Raw genomic sequence first — 20,608 nt, 5'->3', positions numbered from 1 at the left:
GGGAGGGCCGGGGGTATGGGGGGATGAAGGGAGCAGGCAGGTCTTGCGTGCAGGGGGATCTTGGGGGACAGGTAACTCTGGGGGTGCAGGGGATCTGGAGGGACAGGTAGGTCTAGAGGTTCAGGGGGATCTGGGAGGACAGGTGGGTCTGGGGGTGCAGGGGATCTGGGAGGACAGGTGGGTCTGGGGGAGCCGGGAGTTGGACAGGGAGGACCGGGGATAGGGGTGGAGGAAGAAGGGAGCAGGCAGGTCTTGGCGTGCAGGGGGATCTGGGGGGACAGGTGGGTCAAGAGGTTTAGGGGGATCTGGGGGAACGAGTAAGTCTGGAGGAGCCGGGGAGTGGACAGGGAGGTCCGGGAGTATGGGGGGGATGAAGGGAGCAGGCAGGTCTTGGCGTGCAGGGGGATCTGGGGGGACAGGTAGGTGTGGGGCTGCAGGGGGATCTCAGGGCGCAGGGAGGTCTGCGGGTGTAAGCAGGTCTGGGGGGAGAAGGGGATGTTGGGTCTGGTAGGTCTGGGGATGCAGAGGGATGGGGGAATAGGCAGGTCTGAGGGTGTGGGTAGAGGAGGGGCAGTAGTGCGTAGGGTCCCAGGCACCTGGGGACAAACAGGAGGACGTGTTTTGAGGAGTGTTTTGGTGGTGGGCAGCCCTCCAGTCGTGGGTTCTTCCAGCACCAGCAGTGCCAAAGGATCCCAAACCTGCAGCTGTGTCCCCCTGAGTGCTGGCTCTGGGCCCCCACTCCCTGGTGCCAGCTCTGGGTGCCAGCTGTGGCCGTTATTTGGGAAAAAAGGAAGTTGGAAACTTCCTCCAACCGCCTGAAGGGCCTGGCTGGTGTCAGCGTCATGCTGGTGCCTCCCCCATGTGGCTCTGGGAGGCTGCTGTGCCAAAAGCCTGCCTCCCTTTCCCAGATTTAGTCTGGGTGGCCATGGGGGCTTCCAAAAGCCCCCCCCCGAGCAGAGGGCTCTGACGGGGCCCCCATCACTGCCCAGGTGAGCGCCTGACTGCGGCCGAGATGGACGAGCAGAGGAGGCAGAACGTTGCCTATCAGTACCTGTGTCACCTGGAGGAAGCCAAGCGGTGGGGCTGCACCTGGGGAGACCCTCGAGCTCAGATTTGTGGGGGAAAAGGGGTGCAGAGGGGAGGGAATGAGGGCAGGGGGGTCTGGGTTGCGGGGGGGTGGCGATAATGCTGCAGAATCCTGCCCAGACCCTGTGGCTTTGTGGCCCTCGAAGATGGTTTTGGGGGTGGTTTTTGGGGGGAGGCTCTCAGCTGAGCACCCAAACTGAGAACCACATGGTGGCAAAGGGCTTGGGGGCCGACATCCCCTGCCAGCACCCTGTGGGGGTTTATGGGGAGGGGGTCTTGGGGGGTCTCCTTTGGGTGACTTTCCTGCCTGGTGGGGTGCTGGGGTCTGTGACGCGCCCCATCTTTGCCCTGCCAGCTGGATGGAGGCCTGCCTGGGTGAGGGGCTGCCTCCCCCCACCGAGCTGGAGGAGACCCTGCGCAATGGGGTCCTCCTGGCCAAGCTGGGCCACTGCTTCGCCCCCACTGTGGTCCCGTTGAAGAAGATCTACGACCGTGAGCAGGCGCGGTACAAGGTAAGGCTGTGACACCAGGGATGTGTTCCTTAGGGTGTGCCTCCAAACCTCCCTGTCACTGGTGAGTGCAGAGCAAGGAGGGCCCAGCCAACAGCACTCACTGGGGGACAATTTCGTAGTGAATGGCTGCGGTGTGGTCCATGAACTGTGCTGCCCTGGGGGTTCACAGGCGTTGCCTCTGACTTCAACTGCTCGCCCTGGCTGGGTGGGTTTGGTGGGGGACCCCGGAGATGGGAGGAGGTGAAGTTCAGCCTGACTCTAGCTCCTCTTTTCCAGGCAGCTGGGCTTCACTTTCGGCACACGGATAACATCAACTACTGGCGTGATGCCATGAGCCATGTGGGGCTTCCCTCGGTAATGTCCCCCCTCTGCTCTCCCTGGCCACGGGACACACTGGCCTCTGCTATGTGGGGAGCACTGGTGTGGCAGGGGGTCTTTATCTCTGCCCCCCACCCTTTGACACCAAGGGACTGTCTTGATGCCATCCCCACCTGAGCTATCTCTTGTTCTTCTGGCAGATCTTCCACCCGGAGACCACCGACATCTATGACAAGAAGAACATGCCCCGGGTGGTCTACTGCATCCATGCACTCAGGTGGGTGGCCTGGCCTGGCTGTCACCGCTCAGGAGCCACTCATGTTTGTGCTCATGAGCCCTTTGGTGGCGTCACCCACCAGCCTCGTCTGCCACAGGAGCTCAGGAGGGAGAAGCAGGTGATGTTACAGTCATAGTCTGTCTTTCAGCTTGTATCTCTTCAAGCTGGGGCTGGCTCCTCAGATCCAGGACCTGTATGGCAAAGTGAACTTCACAGGTATGCTGCTGTGTGGGGAGACCTGGGCTCGGGGCCGGCGAGGAGGGGTTTGCCATTGATGTTTTGGGATCCTGTGGCAGGAGGGATGTGAGGAGTGAAGATTTTGGGCGAGCTTTGCCAAAGCTGCCGCAAGGATGCTCACCCCAGTGTGGGGATTTTCTGATCCCCTCTGGTTTGGGAGGGGAATGGGGGCTCTGCTGGCTGCCCCCGCTCCAGTGCTGTCTCTGTGCTCTACTCCAGAGGAGGAGATCAACAACATGAAGCGGGAGCTGGAGAAGTACGGGCTGCAGCTGCCTGCCTTCAGCAAGATCGGCGGCATTTTGGCCAACGAGCTCTCCGTGGATGAAGCAGCAGGTGATGGGTGCCTGGTGGGGAGCAGGGCTGGGCAATCAGCCCCTGGATACCAGGTCTGGGGCCAGCAGACTCAGGAGGTGGTGCTCTGGGAGGTGACGGTGGTCTAGGATGCAGCGAAGGCAGCTGTTTGCTCTCCTTCAGCCCCACACGTGGCTGCAAGGGATGGCACGGCCCCTTCCCCACTGGGGGTCCTGCATTCCCCGCTCTTGCTGCGAGACTCTGAGACTTGCCGGGTTCTGGAGACTGCAGCTCACTCTTTGGTGGTTCTCACCCCTCCATGTCCCATCTGACCCCCCTGCAGTCCACGCCGCGGTGCTGGCGATCAACGAGGCGGTGGATCGGGGGGTGGTGGCCCAGACGATGGAGACCCTCCGCAACCCCAGCGCGATGCTGCGGGACCTGCGCCAGGGGCTGGCCGGCGCCTACCAGGAGCTGCTGCACCAGGCTAAGCTGGAGAAGGGCAGCAATGCCAGGAACAGGGTGAGGAGGGCATGGGAGGCTCCAGGGGAGCAGCTGGGAGAGGAGCAGCCCCTTTGCTGATGGGCTGGTGAGTGCTTCCAGCTGGAGGGGTCCCTCAGCCACAGACTGTCCAGTGATTGCTGGGTGAAACAGCCTGGGAGCCCTTGTGCCGAGCAGGAGATGGGGGAGATGATTCTTCTTTGGGGGCCTGGTTGATCACCAGGGCTCGGGATTGGGAAACCCAGAGCCCAGGCATCTGCAAGGGACCCTACTGTGTGCTGCGGGGTGAGCTTGGGAGGAAAGCTCAGGGCGAGGAGTCCCTCTCCAGTATCTGCAGGTGATCCCCGAGGGAGAAGATGTCTACGACCGGTGTCTGACCCAGGCTGAAATCCAAGGGAACATCAACAAAGTGAATGGTGAGGGAAGCTGGGGCTTTCCTCTGGGGGGGGGGCTCTAGGGCTTATCCTGGGACCATGAAAACCCAGGGCATGAGGAGAGTGATGGGCACAGCAGGAAGGAGTGATGCAGACCCATCAGGGGTCAGGGCTGGATGTGCATTTCCAAGGAGAAATTAAAATGATAGGTATTCAGGCTTCAGCCATAGCTGCCTTTGCTCCCTGGAGCTGTGGGATGATTTACCTGCTCACTTCTGGGATGAACTGGTCTTGTAGTGCACGGGGCTCTGGAGGAGGTGGACGATGCCCTGCAGAGACAGGATGTGCCAGCACTGCACCAGGCGCTGCAGGACCCCGTCCTGGCCCTGCGCTGCCTCCAGCGCGACAACCTCCAGCTCTACTTGGAGCAGCTCAGCGTGGACCGGGAGCAGAAGGCACTGGTAGGTGCTGGCAGGAGCCTGTGGTGTGGGGTACCTGTGCTGGGGGTGCACCCCTGTGGTCCCGAGGAGGAGGGGGAGTCCCCTGGACGGGGGTTGCTCTGTGGGTTGGCAGATCCCTACAGGGTCTGAGCACAGCTCCTCCATCGGTGTGAGCAGGACGAGGTGTGAGACCCAACACCCATCTCTGCCCACTGCAGGACCTGGGCTACCTGGAGCTGCTGGACCAGGAGGAGGTGCAGGCAGGGATCCTCACGGCCAACAGGAGGGGCGAGGAGGAGCGAGCCAGTGAGTGCCTATGGGGACACGGTGCTGGCGGTGCTGCCCTGTGAATGCCCTGCAGCTGGTGCCCCTGCCAGCAGCCTGGCCAAAGGGACACCAGGCACAGCCCCCTCCTGCAGCCCCCCTGTGCCATCTCCCCTGCTCTCCCTCAGTGCTGCTGGCTGTCAGCCGGATCAACGCCGCCATCCGCCGAGGGATGCCGGCTGAAACCGTGGAAGCACTCAGGGACCCTGCGGCGCAGCTGCCCGATGTGCACCCCTTGGCTGCCCCCCTGTACCAGCACCAGCTGGCCCTGCTGCAGCGCCAGCACCCACAGGTGAGAGACCCCCAGGGACGGGAGATGAGGAGGATTGGTGCTTGCCCTGCGCCTGGGGGTGCTGGGCTGGAGGAGGGGGTTGTGAGGGATCAGTGCCTCCGTCTGCCCCGAGCAGGGTGAGCTGGCGCAGGAGGAGCTGTTCGTGGCTGTGGAGATGCTCTCGGCCGTGGCGCTGGTCAACCAAGCCCTGGATGCCAGGGATCCTGACGGGCTCTGGAGCAGCCTGGTCAGCCCTGCCCTGGGCCTCTCGGGAGTTGAGGATGCAAATGCACAGAGGTGAGGAGACAGGCTCTGTGTTTGGGGTCAGTGTGGAGGAATCCAGTGGGAGGGGACGGTCAGGCGGCCTGTGCTTTTTGTGGGTTTGTTCCAGCAGCCTCCTGCCCTGTGCCTTGCCTTTCCCCTCTGAAGAGCCAGGCAGCTGGCAGGCGCCATCCTGCTCGGAATGCACTGAACCCTGCTTGGAATGCACCAAGCCATTGCCCTGCGTCTCTCCTTCAGGTACTTTGAGGACTTGCAGCAGCTGAAAGGCCAATCTAGGGAAGCGGGAGCTGAATTCCTGAGCTGGAATGACATTCAGGACAGTGTGAACAGCACCAATTCATCGGTGCAGGATGAAAATGACAGTGAGTCCTGCACACATGGAGTTTGGGCGTGCAGGGGGTTCTGCAGACATCCCGGGAGGGAGGTTGCACTGGGACTCCAGCCCCAATGAGACACCAGAGAACCTCTCACCAGCCTGGGCTGTGACTCCCTTGGGTGCCTGGAACACAGTGGTGGGGGTTGAGCAGCACGTCCCTTCCCTCCCACACAGGAGTGCAGGCGGTCCGGCTGGTCAACGAGGCGCTGCTACAGGCGGACCCCGAGAAGACGCTGGCGGCGCTGCTGCTGCTGGAGGCCAACCTGCCCGACATGGCCCTCCCAAGCGCCCAGCGCTACCACCACGTCCTGTCCCGGGCTCGGAGGCAGAAAGCCCAGGTGGGGTGGGGGTCATCAGCAGCGCAGTGCCTCCATGGAAGCATGGCATCCCCCCTGGCTGTGGGGTACCCCACTGACTGCAAGGAATCCCCCTGGCTGTGGGGTACCCCACTGACTGCATGGCATTCCCCCCTGGATGCAGGGTACCCCAACTTGGTAGCATGGCATCCCCCAAGGCTGTGAAGTACCCCCCACCCCAGCAGTGCAGCACCCTGCAAAGCAGAAGGTGCTCAAGATAGGGCTGCCCAGCTTGTTAAGACTCCATTTCCCCCTGTGCCCAACTCTTCCATCCCACAGGCCACAGGGGATGATGGAGCTGTGCTTTGGTGGGAAGAGATCCAGGAAGGGGTCTACCAGGCTAACCAGGACACAGTGGCAGCCAGAAGGAGTGAGTGCTCTGCCCTCACAGGCTCTGTGTGCTGTGCCCCTGTGGGCTGGGGTGCTGCTGTGGGGGTCAGAGGATGACAAGGGGCTGACGTGAGTCCCCCCTGTTCCCTCAGTGGCTCTGGGCATTGCTGCCATCAACCAGGCCATCAAGGAAGGGAAGGCGACACAGACACTGCGGGTGCTGCGCAACCCCGACGTGGCCCTGTGTGGTGTGGTGAGCGCCTGTGCCGGTGCCTACCAGGAGCAACTGGCGGCTCTGATGGCCACCAAGAGACCAGCAGGTAAAACCTTGGGAGCTGCAGAACTGCCCCCCCACCACCCGAGGTGTTCCAGGGGAGCAGCACCACCCAGCAGTTCCTGTGTGTCCCGGCGTGCAGGGAGTGAGAAGCTGTGCTGGGTCCGGCACAGGCTGCCAGACGGTGCTGAGTTCTACCTGAGCCTGAAGACCTTCGAGGGCAGCTGGCAGCGCCCACGCGACGGCGGCCTCAACACCACACACCTGAGCCGGGAGGAGATCCAGGTACAGGCGGGACGGGGCTGGGTGGGCACTGGCGGCGTGGCTGGGGCTGAGCAGGTGCCTCGTGTCCTCACAGTCGGTCATCACCCGAGTGACGGCAGCGCACGACCGGCAGCGCCTGTGGGCGGCCAACACCTCCCTCGTGGTGAGGCTGCAGGCTCGGCTCCGGGGCTTCCTTGTCCGCCGGGAGTTCGCGGCACGGCGGCGCATCCTGCGGGAGCAGCAGCCGGCTGCCGTCAGGATCCAGGTGATGCAGCCAGAACCCGTCCCACCCCTGTGCTCGGGGACACAAACACGGGCAGCTGCTCACAGCGTCCTCTGGCGCGTCCAGCGACCTCTGCCATTTCACTGCTGGGGCCCCCTGAGGCGCTGCAGGGGTTGGTGTGGGGCTTGTTTCTCTCTGGCTGCTGGTTTCTTCTTTTCCTGTGCTGTGTTGTCATCATGCCTTGTGTGCTGCCAGCTGGGAGTCACGGTGACCTCATGCAGGTCTCTCTAGCTGGTGTCTTCTCTTGTGCCCAGGCTTGTTGGAGGGGGTACAAGCAGCGCAGAGCTTACCTGGAGAGGCTGCGCTACCTGCGAGCCAACACAGAGGCTGCAATCAAGGTTGGGAAGACTCTTCCTTCAGCTTTTGCTCCCTCACTGGGCGTTGCCGCCCTCTTGCTCGGCTGCAAGTGTGGCATTGACCCCCTGCCCAGTGCAGATGAGCTGGGGGGGATATGGCAGCTGGGCCAGGGCAGAGTGAGAGGGATAAGGGAGAACATCTTGCAAAAATCATTGCATAGAATTATGGACTCGTTGAGCTTGGAAAAGCTCTTGAAGATCACTGAGTCCAACTGTTCACCCAGCACTGCCAAGGCCACCACTAACCCATGTCCCCATGTGCCACACGTCTGTTAAATTCCTACAGAGATGGTGACTTCACCATTGCCCCGGGCAGCCTGTGCCATGAAGAAATTTTCCCTAGTATCCAATCTGAACCTCTGGAAATCCTCACAGCTTCCCCCCTCTCCACCCACTCGCTTTGGCCAAGTGAGTCCTTGCAGAATCTGATTATTTGAACATCTCTTCCAGATCCAGGCGGGTGTGAGGATGTGGCAGGCTCGGAGGAAGTACCAGGAGAGGCTGCGCTACTTCAGGCAGAACGTGAGTGAGGGGATGGGAGTGAAACAGCTCCTGGGAATGTGTTGGTGGGGATGGAGGGGAATGATCAGGAGCCCATGGCTGGATCTCCTTCCCCTGAGTGCTTGTGGCACAGCTAAAGGGAGAACTGCTGCACCCTGGCCAAGGGGGACAGATGGGAAGGAAAATGTGCCTGGGGGATCTGGAAGCCAAACTATCAGGCTCTGGGAGGAGAGACAGAAAGCACTCTAGTTCCACCAAAAAACAGGGAATTCAAGATGCCCATTAGAGGGGGAGGAAATTTTGGGGGGAAATGGAGGTATTGGCTGCAGGAAGTGAAGCTGCACCTCTGGGGTTGCTGCAGCTTCTGAAAGACAGTGAGCACAGGGGAACAAGTGCTGAAGGGGGTGGGATCCCAAAATCCCTCCCTGGTTGTGGAGACCCTCATCCCAGGCCTTGGCACAGTGCCAGCAGTGGGAGCAGGTAACCAAATGCCTGTCCAGCTCTCCTCCACTCCCCACGTGTGCCAGGGATGCCGTGGGGAAACATCCCCCACCCCCTTGTTTGTCTTGGCAGATTAAAGCTGTAATTAAAATCCAGGCTTTTGTGCGAGCGAACAGGGCCCGTGGGGATTACAGGATGCTGGGTAAGTGTCTGCTCATCGCTGCTCTGAAGTGCGAGGGCTAATTGGGAAGGGGGCTCTGCCTCCTCCCTTGCATGGTGGGGAGGTGGTGGCAGGCTGGCCACCAGTGTCCCTGTGGCAAGGACAGGAGCGGCAGATCCTTGGTGGTTCCTGGGCATCAACCTTGGAGCTGCCCCTCTGCCCCCAAAAGCTTCCTGGAGGCTGTTGTGCAGTGCAGTCATGTCCTGTCCCATGTCCTAGTACTGAAAGATGCTTTTTCCAGGAGGAGGGTGGGGTGTCTGGGCGAGATCCAAGGGTCTGTGGTGGGGGAGGCTGCTCTGCCCTCCACTGGCATTCACGGTGTTGCTGTGCCTTGCCACAGTCCATGCCAGGAGCCCACCGCTGAGCATCGTCCGGCGCTTCATCCACTTGCTGGAGCAGAGCCAGCACGACTTCTGGGAGGAGTCGGAGGTGCTGCGGCTGCAGGAGGAGGTGGTGAAGAGGATCCGCGCCAGTCAGCAGCTGGAGAGCGACCTGGACCTCATGGACATCAAGATTGGGCTGCTGGTCAAGAACAGGATCACGCTGCAGGTGGGGAGCAGGGCAGGAGCGAGGGGAGGATCTCGAACACCTCATGTGGTCCTACCAAAGTACCCGAGCCCGCTGGTCCTGCTCTCCGTGGCATCGCAGCTTGCACTTGTCTCTGCTGCACTTTTCAAGTGGTTGGAGGGGTTGGGAAGGGGTGGAGGAGCACTGGGATGCCTCAGGCTCTTCCCAGAGGCTGGTCTGAATGCTGGAGCCTGTCAGCAGGCAGTCCCCAGCACTTCTCTCCCTGCCCACGTGGCTGCAGGAGGTGGTCTCCCACTGCAAGAAGCTGACCAAGAAGAACAAGGAGCAGCTCTCAGAGATGATGTCCCTAGACAAGCAGAAGGGGCTCAAATCACTCAGCAAGGAGAAGCGGCAGAAGCTGGAGGCCTACCAGCACCTCTTCTACCTGCTGCAGGTGGGGCTGGTGGGGATCTGCTGCATCCCCCACAGCAGGGAGGCAGTGCAGGGACCTGGTCCCCCAACCCTGCACAACGTTTGGGTTAGCTTGGTGTCCCCTTGTGCCCGCAGACACAGCCGGTCTACTTGGCCAGGCTGATCTTCCAGATGCCCCAGAACAAGTCCACCAAATTCATGGAGTCAGTAATCTTCACGCTTTACAACTACGCATCCAACCCACGGGAGGCTTACCTGCTGCTCCAGCTCTTCAAAGTGGCGCTGCAGGAGGAGGTCAGGTGGGTGTCCATGGGGGAGGACAGGTGGGTGTCCATGGGGGAGGACAGGTGGGTGTCCTGCAGGAGGAGGTCAAGTGGGTGTCCATGGTTGTCCTGGCTGGAGGACAGGCCTGGGCAAAGGCTGAACCAAGGGCATCATCTTGGATGCAGTTATCTCCTCTGGCTACTCCCTCCTGCTCGGAGAACACACACACTGGTCCATCCTCTCATCCCATCCACCCTGTCTCTCTCCCCAGGTCCAAGGTAGACCATGTGCACGACATCCTGACCGGGAACGCCACGGTGATCCGGCTGGTGGTCAGCTTCTACCGCAACACGCGCGGGCAGAACGCCCTGCGGCAGATTCTGGGTGGCCCAGTGCGGGAGGTCCTGCAGGACAAGGCCCTCGGCATCCGTACCGACCCCGTGGACATCTACAAGGCGTGGATCAACCAGACTGAGTCGCAGAGCGGGCAGAGGAGGTCAGGCCTGGGCGAGGAGGCTCAGCCCGACCGCGGGGTGAGGAGCGTTGGGATGGTGATGGGGGATCTTCCCTTCACAGCGAGCTCCCGTACGAGGTCAGCCCTGAGCAGGCTCTCAGCCACCCCGAGGTCCAAAGGCGGTTGGATATTTCCATCCGAAACCTCCTGGCAATGACGGACAAGTTTGTCTCTGCCATCACCTCTTCCGTCGACAAGATCCCGTACGTATCCCTGTGGTTTCTGTGCCCACCCCGGGGAGCACTGCTGGCTCAAAGGTGCCTCCAGCAAGGCCTTAGAAAGGAGGTTGGGTGACTGGGGTCCTCTTGGCCCCTTCAGTGCTGCAGGGCTGTTTTACTGCACTGCCATCAAGAGCTGAAACCAAATGTCAGCAGCACCCCATGGGCTGGCTCTTTGTGACACTCTGAGCAATTTAATGCTGGTGTTGAGGAGTTGCCAGGGAGAATCTGAGCTGTGGTCATCTCAGAGGATGAAGGCTTCCTTCAGGGATGCCTGGGCTGGCAGCAGGGTAGAGGAGGGAGCTGAGGGATACTGCAGCTGCTGGCCCCTCCTGTGGGCTCCTGCATTGTCCCCAGGGCTGGGGGTTTCCTGCATCTTGAGTTGTGGGTGGTAGAGCTGGGGCAGGGTGGTCCTGCATGCTGATGGACCTCTCCCTGCCCTCGCCTCAGCTATGGGATGCGCTACATGGCCAAAATCCTGAGGGCATCCTTGACTGAGAAATTCCCCAAGGCCCCGGCAGAGGAAATCGATAAGGTATCTGGGGCTGGGGGGGTCTGTACCCTTTGGTGGGGTTCATCTGTGTCTGCATGTGAAGAGCCAGTATTTCTTCACAGAAAGTCAAGTCCTCTGGACTTAAAAATGCCTCCAAGCCAACATTTTCCATGAGCCACTAGGGAAATGCCAAGGGTGGGCTCTTCTCAAGGGTGCCATCCCCTCCGGGAGGCTCCCACCAGGCAGTGCAAGGATGCAACGCCCCTCCCTGCTGAGCCATCCCTCCTCAGGCCTCAGCCCGCCTGCCCCCCCAACCCCCAGCCTGTCTCATGCCCTAGATTGTGGGCAACCTGCTCTACTACCGCTTCATGAACCCGGCTGTGGTGGCCCCTGACGGCTTTGACGTGGTGGACATCTCGGCCGGGGCGACCCTGCCCCCCGAGCAGCGCCGCAGCCTGGGCTCCATCGCCAAAGTGCTGCAGCACGCGGCCGCCCGCAAGGCCTTCGACAGGGACAACGCCCACCTCTGCGGGGTGAACCAGTACCTGGAGGACACCCACAGCAAGTTCAGGTGGGCACCAGCGCAGCATCGGGGTGAGGAGGCAGCTCTGAGCCGGTGGCAGGGGTTTGGGGTTGACCGGAGGGGTCCTTCTCTGCAGGAGGTTCATCTCTGCCGCCTGCTGCGTCCCTGAACCAGAGGAGAGGTTTAATGTGGACGAGTACTCAGAGATGGTGGCGGTGGCCAAACCAGTCATCTACATCACTGTGGGGGAGCTCATCAACACACACAAGGTAAGGGCATAAAGCTCACAGCAAGCGAGCTCTGTTTCCTCTGCTCCCACCTCCTGGGCTTTCTGCCACATTTCCTCACACTCTTTCCCACCCCCAGCACAACTCCTCTCCTCCTGACCCTTTTTTCTTTTTTAAGCAAGGAAATAACCCAGATTCTGCAGGTTTGTTGCTGCTTGTCCTTCCCCGAACATCATATCGTCTCCATCCCCTTTCGGGTGCAAAGGCTGTAAAGGGGGCCCTCACTCCCTGTTCCTTTGCATCCCCCTTTGCCACTGACTCATCCCTTGCCCCATCCAGCTCCTGCTCGAGCACCAGGACTCCATCGCGCCGCACCATGGAGACCCCCTGCACGAGCTCCTGGAGGATCTTGATGAGATTCCTACAGTCCAGTCCCTGGTTGGTAGGTGAAACTCTGGGACCCACCATCCACACTGTCAGGAAGAGGGTGGACATGGGGACAATTTGCCTTGCACGGAGCTCGAGCTGGATTCCTTCTGCCTGGGAAAGTGGCCCTTTGGAGCCCAGCACAGCTAGCAGGGCTCTCTCTGCCCTCGCAGGGGAAAGTGTTGCCAGCCTGGCAGACAGTGGTGCTGAGCAGGCGCTCTCTCAGCTCAGCAGAACAGAGATCTCCCTTACCCTCACTGGCAAGCTGGTGCCAGCGGCCAGCAGTGATGAGAGTGACACAAGGAGCTTGCTGCTGAGGTGAGGATGGGCTCCATGGGCACTGGGATTGTGCTGGGGGCTGGGATACTCTAGAGGGGCAAAGAAACCCTTGGGAGGCAAGTAAATATTGTGAGCAGAGTGGTGGTCTGGAATGGATACCTGACATCTCACTCTGGTCTCTAGCACCAAGCAGATGCTGGTGGATGTGATCCAGTCCCAGCCAGGAGATTCCCTCCCAGAAATCCTGTGGACACCTGCCTCGGAACACGAGGTGGGTTGAGTGAGGCTGCTGCTGGGCATGAGCTAAAAAAGTGTGCAGGGAAATGGCAAAAAAAGCCCCTCAGCAAAAAGCTGCCCTGCTCCTCTCGGAGCCTTGGCCAGTGCTCCTGTGCTCCAGCAAGAGCTCTGGTTTTTGGAGAAAACACATGCCCTGGGCCAGGAGAGATCTACACCAAACTGTGCGAGAGAGGGGGTTTGGTGGCTCCATCTCCTCACGCCCCACTTCAGCTGCATTCCAGGCTCAGCGCCTTCTCCTCCCCAGGAAGCCGCCCACGACCGCCTCGTGCACCGGCGGGCGCTGCAGGATGCCCAGACCCCCGCCCAGCTGAGGCGGCACCGCTCCCTGGCTGCCAACAGGCAACTCTCCGTGGAGGAGAAGAAGCGCAAGATCATCCGCAACCTGCGGCGCTTGGAGAGCCTGGGGCTGGTGGACTCTGCCCACCAGTACCAGGAGCTCGTCGATGAGCTGGCCAAGGTATGCTGGGGGGGACACCGAGTCGGGGGTCACCTCTAAGCCCCCCTGAGAAAGCTCCAAATGAGGTATATTGGCTTTCCCGCCTGGCTTTGTTCACTCCAGGACATCCGGAACCAGCGGCGTCACCGGCAACACCGCCGCGCGGAGCTGCTGAAGCTGCGGCAGACCCTGCACGGCCTCGATGCCAAGACCTTGTTTTACGAGGAGCAAATCGATTATTACAACCAGTACATCAAGACCTGCCTCGACAACCTGGCAGCCAGCAATAAGTATGGTTTCTCACCAAAAATCAGTGCTTTTTTAAAAGAACCCGTTATTTGTTTTCATTGCTCTCTGGTTGTCGTGACTCCCTGGAGACGTTGGGGGTCCAAAGGGACACAGGTGGCTGGAGATGAGCTTTCAGCACGTGGTTCCTCCTCTTCCAGGGTCAGTGGGAAGAGTAAGAAGCTGCCATCGCTGCACTACACGGCGGCCCGGCTGCAGGAGAAGGGGGTGCTGCTGGAGATCCAGGACCTGCCACCCAGCCAGTACGTAGGCCTGGCTCTGTGGGAGGAGCTGTTGCTTGGGGTTGTCCTGTGCCAGGGCCAGGAGTTGGACTCGATGATCCTTGTGGGTCCCTTCTGACTCTGGATATTCCATGAAAGCTTGGGCAGGTAGAGGAAAATAACCCATGAGGAGAGTGCACATGGGCCAGCATTGTCCTTCTGGGATGGGGCAAGTAATTTTGTGTAGGAGAACACGGGGCAGGTGGGATTTGGAGAGGGGGTTTGGGCTGTGGGTCTGCCTGCTGTGCTGAGAGGTTGTGCTGGGTGTGCTCCTTGGTTGTGTTAAAGCCACGAAGCTCCTTTTGGCAGCGAGTGGCTCTGCCCCCTCAGGTTCAAGAACGTGATTTTCGACATCATCCCCTGCGAGGAATCGGGCAAGTTCCAGGTGAAAGCCAAATTCATGGGGATCGACATGGAGCGCTTCCAGCTGCACTACCAGGTGGGATGCCTGTCCTGGGGCTGCTGGTGCTCAGCAAGGCCAGGGGGTGCAGGGGGCAGGTGGTGTCCCCCCTCCCGCAGTTTTTGGGGGGCTCAGAGCCCACGGGGAGCCCTGCCCGGAGCTGGGGTCAGCCTTGTCGTGAATCTCCCACTGCAAGCCCGGCTCTGAGCTGATCCTCCTTCCCGGGCACGGGGCTGGTGGCAGTGACAGTCACCTCTCCCACAGGACCTGCTGCAGCTGCAGTACGAGGGCGTAGCAGTCATGAAGATGTTTGATAAGGCCAAGGTCAACGTTAACCTGCTCATTTTCCTCCTCAACAAGAAGTTCTTCAAGAAGTAACAGGGTGGGGAGGGGTAGGGCGGGATGGGGGGACCGACAAAAACCTGCCAAAGACACCTTGGGGTCGGTGATCCCGGGGTAGGGAAGTTGCTGCTGGCCATGGATCTTTCCTGCCCTAACACAGAGTGCTTGAGCATCTGCAGCTGGCTCAGCCCCAGCCCTGGGCACCCCGAGCTCGGTACTGAGCTGACCTCCCCACAGGAGGAGGCAGCTGCCAAAGCTTTTGCAGCATGTGTTTCTTTTAAAATCTGTTTTTTATTTGTGGGTATTTCGGCTGTTTAGTTCCTGTGCTGCCAACAGCCAGCTGCTCAAGGACACGATGGATTTTTGGACACTACACAGGTTTTTAGTGATGTAATAAAGGTATTTTTATATATATATATATATATATTTCTTCCTCACAGTAAGGCTGGAGAAATGTCAGAATCAGTCTTTATATGGGGGGAGGTAGGAGAGGGGCAGAACACAGAGGCAATAATTGCTTGTGAAGACACCTGTGGCTGTTCCCTACTAAACTGAGGTGCAATAGGAGAATGTTGGTTTCCAAAGATGAATTTCATTGCTCTCCAGGCAGGCTGGGAACAGGTACACAGGAGGGTGGCTCAGAGCCACTGCTCTCCCATGGATGCCTCAGGGCACCAGAGCAGGGACCTCCCCTTTCTGGACCCCATTGATGCCTGGAATTGGATGTGGAGCAATCCCATGGCACTGTCTCAGCTGGGATGGTGATGTCTCTCTTGAGGGAAGTTTTCAAATGTGGATAATGACTGAGTTTGTCCATGGATGCATTTAAAGCACTTTCTCTCCATGTGAGCCCCTTCCCTGGGATGGGAAGGGAGCTGGTGGCAGTGCCAACCTCCTCCCAGCCCTGTCTCCATCAGACATAGGAGCAGTAAGTCCCAAACCTCCCCCATAAAGGAACATTTTGGGGGGATTGGATTTGGAATCTCCCTCACTGCTCAAGTAACTGCCTGGGGTTAGGGTTAACCTTGAGCTGGCTCGACGGTACCTCATCCATTGCCATCTCGGGCTCTGTCTTGTCTTTGAAAAGTGATGTTTGTTTGTGAGGTTTTTATGTGCTTTTTCTTTCCCTCCTATCACATAAAAGCTGCAAACGGAGCTTACCCTCATCCCTGCCCCTCCTGGATTCCTGCTGTGCTGCCTCTGCTTGTTTACTCTAAATAAAGTTGTGTTAGAAAATGCAGAATTGCTCTGGATCATTGTTACCCCGTGGTCCTCACAAGCCTCTCCCCTGGCTTATCAGGGTCTTTCAGGCTCATGACATTCTCTACAGTCTCCCATGTCCAAAGAAGGTGCTTCTGGCCATGGGCACCAGCCATTCACCACCTTTAGCTGGGGACCAGCTCCCTCACAGGGGTGCTGAGTCAAGCACTAAGGCACCAACTCAGCTCTTGTACGGGGAATTTAGGCCACTTTCAGACCCACTTAATTCTTAAATAAATACTATGATTACCTCTCCTAAAGACTATGATTATGTCTCTACAGGAACAGAGTGGGATCAAGCTGCAGCACTCTTCTAGGTTTAAAACAGGACCTGTTGGCTGCTGGGGGTGCTGCAATATCTGCAGGGAGATGATCTGGAGGAGTTGCTGCTGCATGTTCCCATGACCACGCTGGTTTCTTTTTATTCTAGTCAGGATATTTGTTTATTTTTTTTTACCTTCCTTGCCTTCAGAGGAGAATCCAGCGTTGTCTCCGGCTGTGGCTCGGTGTGGTCTGTTGCCACCAGCCGCCTCCCACAGCAGCTGTTGGATTTGCAGCAGCAGCATTTGGCACCCCAAAACCATTTATTTGGGATGTTTTGGGGATGGAGGAGAACCTGAGGTAAAGACTCCACATGATGATAATAATCCCCAGCTCTTCATTAGGCACAGTTGCAGCACGGCTGGAGGGGACACAGTGTTGCTGTGGAAAAGGTGATTTTTTTTTGGCTCCCAGGAAGCTGTGCCGTGGCCAACCGTGACTCAGAAATGGGGTGTTGGCTCTTGCCTCGTGCCCACACGTTTTGGAGAGGAGGTTGGAGGGGAGAATTCAGCCCTGGGAGCGCCGGGGGAGGCCTGTAGCTGGCTGGCTGAGCTCCTCCCGAGGTGGCTCCACTAGATGTCATTGCAAGCTGGGGATAAACTCGTGGCTGTGGCCAACCGGGCAGCAGCCGCGGGTGTTTGGAGCACCCGACAGCACTGCGGGTACCGGCACCCCCTGCAGGCTCCTGAGGGACCGTGCTGCAAACACACACGGTGTGGCCCCGGCTGGAGGGATGGATCCATCCCAGCACATCCCAACTGCCCCAGGTGACAGGGACTCATCCTCACAGCATGGCCCCTGGCCTCTCCTCTGCCCTGGCAGCTTCCCCCAGGGCACTGGGCTCACTGGGGGCTGTATGGTGACTGCCCAGGCTGGGACTGTGAGGAAAGCCCATCCTGAGAGGTGTTATTTGGCAAAGGGGAGAAAGGAAGAGATTTGGGCTGCCCCTGAAGCTCATATTTCATATCAGAGGATCCTTGAGAGGCACCTTAGAGCTCCTCAGGTTCCAGTGCCTTTGCCATGGGCAGGGACACCTTCCACTAGACCAGGTTGCTCCAACCTGGCCTTGGACACTTCCAGGAATGGGGCAGCCACAGCTTCTCTGGGCAACCTGTGCCAGGGCTTCCCCACCCTCATAGGGAAGAATTTCCTCTCAATATCCCATCTAACCCTGCCCTCTGTTACTGTGAAGCCATTCCCCCTTGTCCTATCACTCTTTAGCTACAGGAAGGTGCTGTTTCACCTTTTACAGCTCCTGCAGGTCCTGTCCAGTGCCTGGCCCATGAGTATTCCCTGCATGGACAGGGAATCATTGTGCTTGCAGTGAGTCCCCTCGCTGACCTCCCCACTCTGCACCCTATACCATGTGTATGTGTACAGATGTGTGTGTGAGAGGCAGAGAAAAATGGCACTGGATATGTGTTACATATTTCACATCTCACCCAGCTGGACTGGGTATAAATCCTGCAGCCTGTGGCCCCGCATGTGTAGGAATTAAGGAGATTGGAGGCAGCTGCCAAGTGTAATCCATGGGGAAATGTGCCACCAAACCCACACTGGGACTGCTGCCCTGGTCTGGGGTGGGAAAGGGGCTGCTGGGCTTTCCCAGGTTTTGGGAGGCAGAGGTGACGTGAGATAGGATGGAGGAGTGTTGGGAAGTTCACGGCTGGGAGCTCGCTGTCCTGGGAGCATCCTCTGCCCACTCCAGCCTGCTCATGGGAACCCACACCCAACAGGGATGAAAAGTTGTTAAAATGGGCTCAGAAAGCTGCTGCCAGGAGCCCTGATCCTGCCAGTTTGGCCTGGTGCAGCAGATGCTGGGAGCTGGTGCTGGGAGCTGGGGCTGGGTGATAGGTGCTGGTTCTGGGTGTTGGGTGCTGGGTGCTGATGCTGGGAGCTGGTGGTGGGTGATGGTGCTGAGTGTTGGGTGCTGGATGATGGTGCTAGGCAGGTCGGCTCGCAGGCAGAGCTCCCGCAGAGCCGCTGTCCCCACTGTCACGTGCTGCAGCGATGCTAATCCCGTTTTGAAAGCCCGCGCCCCGCACTGCCCCCGCTAATCCCCCTCAGTGCCACGGCCGCGGGGCTCGGCGCTGCCTCGGTGAGCCCCGGGGTGTCCCTGCCCCTGGGTCCCCTCCACGGGCGCCCCTGCCTTGTGCCCACATCCTCTGCCCGCTCCCGCTCCTGCTCCAAGCCCCGAGGATGCTCAGGTGCTCCCTGCCCTGTGCGAACGGGTGCTGAGCGCTGAACACCCGCAAAACACACCTTGGATAGAGGTTGGGCCCTACCGGGTCAGGACACCGCAGCGTTCCCTGGAAGCGCCGCGCTGCCCGGGAGGAGGGAGGGATTCACCTGCTTGGCCAACCTGGCTTCGGCACAGCCGCGGTCACTCAGCACGACGACCTTGGCGGCAGCACCGAGGAGGCAGGTGAGCGGCTCGAACCTGCCCGTGTCGGGGCCGGGGCTCCTCCCCGGGAGCAGCCGCCTCACCCGGCAGCGCCGGGGGCTCCGCACCGCGGCTCCCGCTGGGGCGGCTCAGGCTTCGTGCGCCGAGGAGCGATGTTGTTGTTCCCTTCCGATGGCAGCAGCTTCCTCGTGGGAGAGGGGGAAAAAGCACAAACCGAACCGGGGAGAAAATAAGAGGGGAATGTTTGCCGACTGTCTGCTGTGTGTTGTTGCTGTTTGTTGTGTTTCCGCGGTTGCTTTGGCAACCCCGGGAAGATATGCCAGGCTGTAGCATGGCGGGTACCAGCGCGGCGTGGCGAGGAGCCGGGGCTCCACTCCCACAGGGGCCAAGCTGCCGGCCCGCTGGCAGCCCCTGGGGGGCTGGAGAGCTTCAGGCAGGGGACTGATGGGGTCACGTTTGTGCCCAGCTCAGCTGTTGCCCTCCTGAGTGAGCCCGGGGTGGGCACTTGCTTCGCTCCGCATGGACCTTCCGAGAGGCACCTCTGTCTATCCAGGGCTGGAGCCACTCCTATGGGACTGGAGCACCAAACCGTGGCCCAACATGGGCAGGGTCGTGCTGCTTTCTGTCTCCTGTAGCTCTGCCTCCTGCTTTGCCAGGCAGAGAGGGCTGCTGCCTGCGTGGCAGTGGGGGATGGAGCCAGGATCCTGAGGAGCAGCGTGGGACTAGGTGGACCAGGGCAGAGGAGCCTGGCCGAGAAGGGGACGGGGCCAAGAGCAGCTCGGGGAGGACGGGGATACTCCCAGAGCCTCTCTCTCCCTCCCGCAGTGCCGGGAGCTGTGCGAGCTGACATCTGTCAGAGCAGGAGTCGGTGTGCCCCGCGGCATCCCCAGGGCAGAGCAGTCAGGGGGTGGGTGAAGGCTTTGCCCCTGGGAGCCAGGAACATTCTGTGCAGCTCCAGAGATGTGTGTTAACTCTTTGGGGGCTGCAGCAGGAGAACTGAGCTCTTTGGGGATGTGGGCACCGTCTGCCCAGAGCCTGCAGATCCCAGGGCTTGGATGTTTAGATATTCCTGCAAACCAATGGTTTGGGGGCTCTGCTGCTTCCTGTCCTGCTTTGCACGAGAAGTGCCCTCATGGAAAGGTTTCAACCTGTCACCAGTCAGAAGTGCCAATTTAATGGAATTATTTAATTGCCGCATCTCCAAATGGCGCTTTTTTAACTGAAAGGAGAGGCCTGATGAGGAATCCTGCCCTGAGCTGGAAGCTGACTCATTCTCCTCCCAGTCCTGGGGTCAGCGCTGGATTGCAAATAAACACACCAAATTCCCACTGCTGGGTTCTGGGAACGTGCTCCCGGCTCGGTGCGGAGGGCAGGGACCCAGGAAGAGGCTGGGTGTGCGCCTGCCTCCCACTGCATCCTCCCACCCTTGGAGCAGGGGGGGCTTTGGTGGCACCTGGAGTGGGGGGAAACACCACTGTGCTCTGATGAGGGTCTTAAAAATCCCAAAGTGCAGACATTTGCTGCCCTGTTCCCTCTTCCAGAAGGAGAGAGCAAGGATTAGGCCCCAGCTCTGTGACATCCTTGCTGTGGCCACCAGGCAAGACCCAATTCCCACCTCTGGTATCTCCATCCCCTCCTTGGCACATGGTTTCCATCACAGGATCTCTGGGTGCAGCTTCAGCCCAAGCCCAGGTCTTGGGAGCAAAGGAAAACTGAAGCAATAAGAGGTTGCAGCTGGGACTTGAATCCACATCCCAGGATGGGAGGGCAGCACTTTCCAACCCAAAAACTTCCCCACGCAGGGCTAAGCAGAAGCTGGAGCCAGCCTGAGTCACCCTGTGTGGCTGCTGCTGAGGCAGGAGTGACCTTGTGGTGCTGAGCCAGCGTGGGCTGGGGGCCGTGGCCCTGTCAGCCACAGAAGGGGAAGCTTTTGCTCAGCATGGATGCTCCAGGGGAAAGAATGAGCTCTGGGGCTGAAATTGCTGTCTGGAGGGGACTAGAGCAACGGGCACAAGGTCAGGGAGGGTCTGGGGTGTGCCCTGTCTCTAAGGGGAGAGCATCAGGGCCTGCTGGAGTAGGGAGCAGGATTGGGGCATTGCTGACCTGCTGGCAGTGTGCTCTGAGACTTGATGAGCAGCATCAGCGAGCCACGCTGTGACAGGACTCACTTTCCTGTGAAACTTCAGGGAAAAACAGACAAAACTCCCCTCTGCTCCTGCCATCCTGTCCTCAGCCTTGGGATCCTTCCAGGCTGGCGCTTGTGAATGTTTTCCCCCCATCAACTTCTTTTGCTTGAATCAGCGGACGTGACTCACCGGGAGGAAAGAAAGGGCTGGGATGAGCTGCTCCATCTGAGGCACCAGGGCCCTTCGGAGCGCGGGATGC

The 20,608-nt window shown here is 59.6% G+C and overlaps 1 protein-coding gene across 1 annotated transcript; it reads left to right on the top strand.

Annotated features, from left to right (window-relative positions):
* Positions 1-1,012: 1,012 nt before the first annotated feature.
* On the top strand, positions 1,013-14,274 carry IQGAP3 (IQ motif containing GTPase activating protein 3). The gene is made up of 36 exons (XM_050327827.1): positions 1,013-1,077; positions 1,442-1,598; positions 1,875-1,952; positions 2,117-2,193; positions 2,342-2,409; positions 2,650-2,763; positions 3,065-3,243; positions 3,551-3,638; positions 3,894-4,057; positions 4,255-4,342; positions 4,489-4,652; positions 4,768-4,928; positions 5,151-5,275; positions 5,464-5,627; positions 5,925-6,015; positions 6,128-6,295; positions 6,392-6,534; positions 7,051-7,094; positions 7,653-7,674; positions 8,227-8,296; positions 8,655-8,863; positions 9,123-9,275; positions 9,389-9,552; positions 9,789-10,013; positions 10,094-10,234; positions 10,700-10,784; positions 11,081-11,313; positions 11,402-11,534; positions 11,832-11,934; positions 12,092-12,236; positions 12,381-12,468; positions 12,739-12,951; positions 13,054-13,220; positions 13,377-13,478; positions 13,827-13,935; positions 14,161-14,274. The coding sequence occupies exons 1-36, from the start codon at positions 1,013-1,015 to the stop codon at positions 14,272-14,274; spliced, it is 4,614 nt and encodes a 1,537-aa protein (XP_050183784.1).
* The last annotated feature ends 6,334 nt before the right edge of the window (positions 14,275-20,608 follow it).

This window comes from Myiozetetes cayanensis, unplaced genomic scaffold (genome assembly GCF_022539395.1).
Source record: "Myiozetetes cayanensis isolate MyiCay16 unplaced genomic scaffold, myiCay2020 scf35, whole genome shotgun sequence".
Lineage (NCBI taxonomy): Eukaryota > Metazoa > Chordata > Aves > Passeriformes > Tyrannidae > Myiozetetes > Myiozetetes cayanensis.
This window is presented reverse-complemented; position numbering and strand designations above follow the sequence as displayed.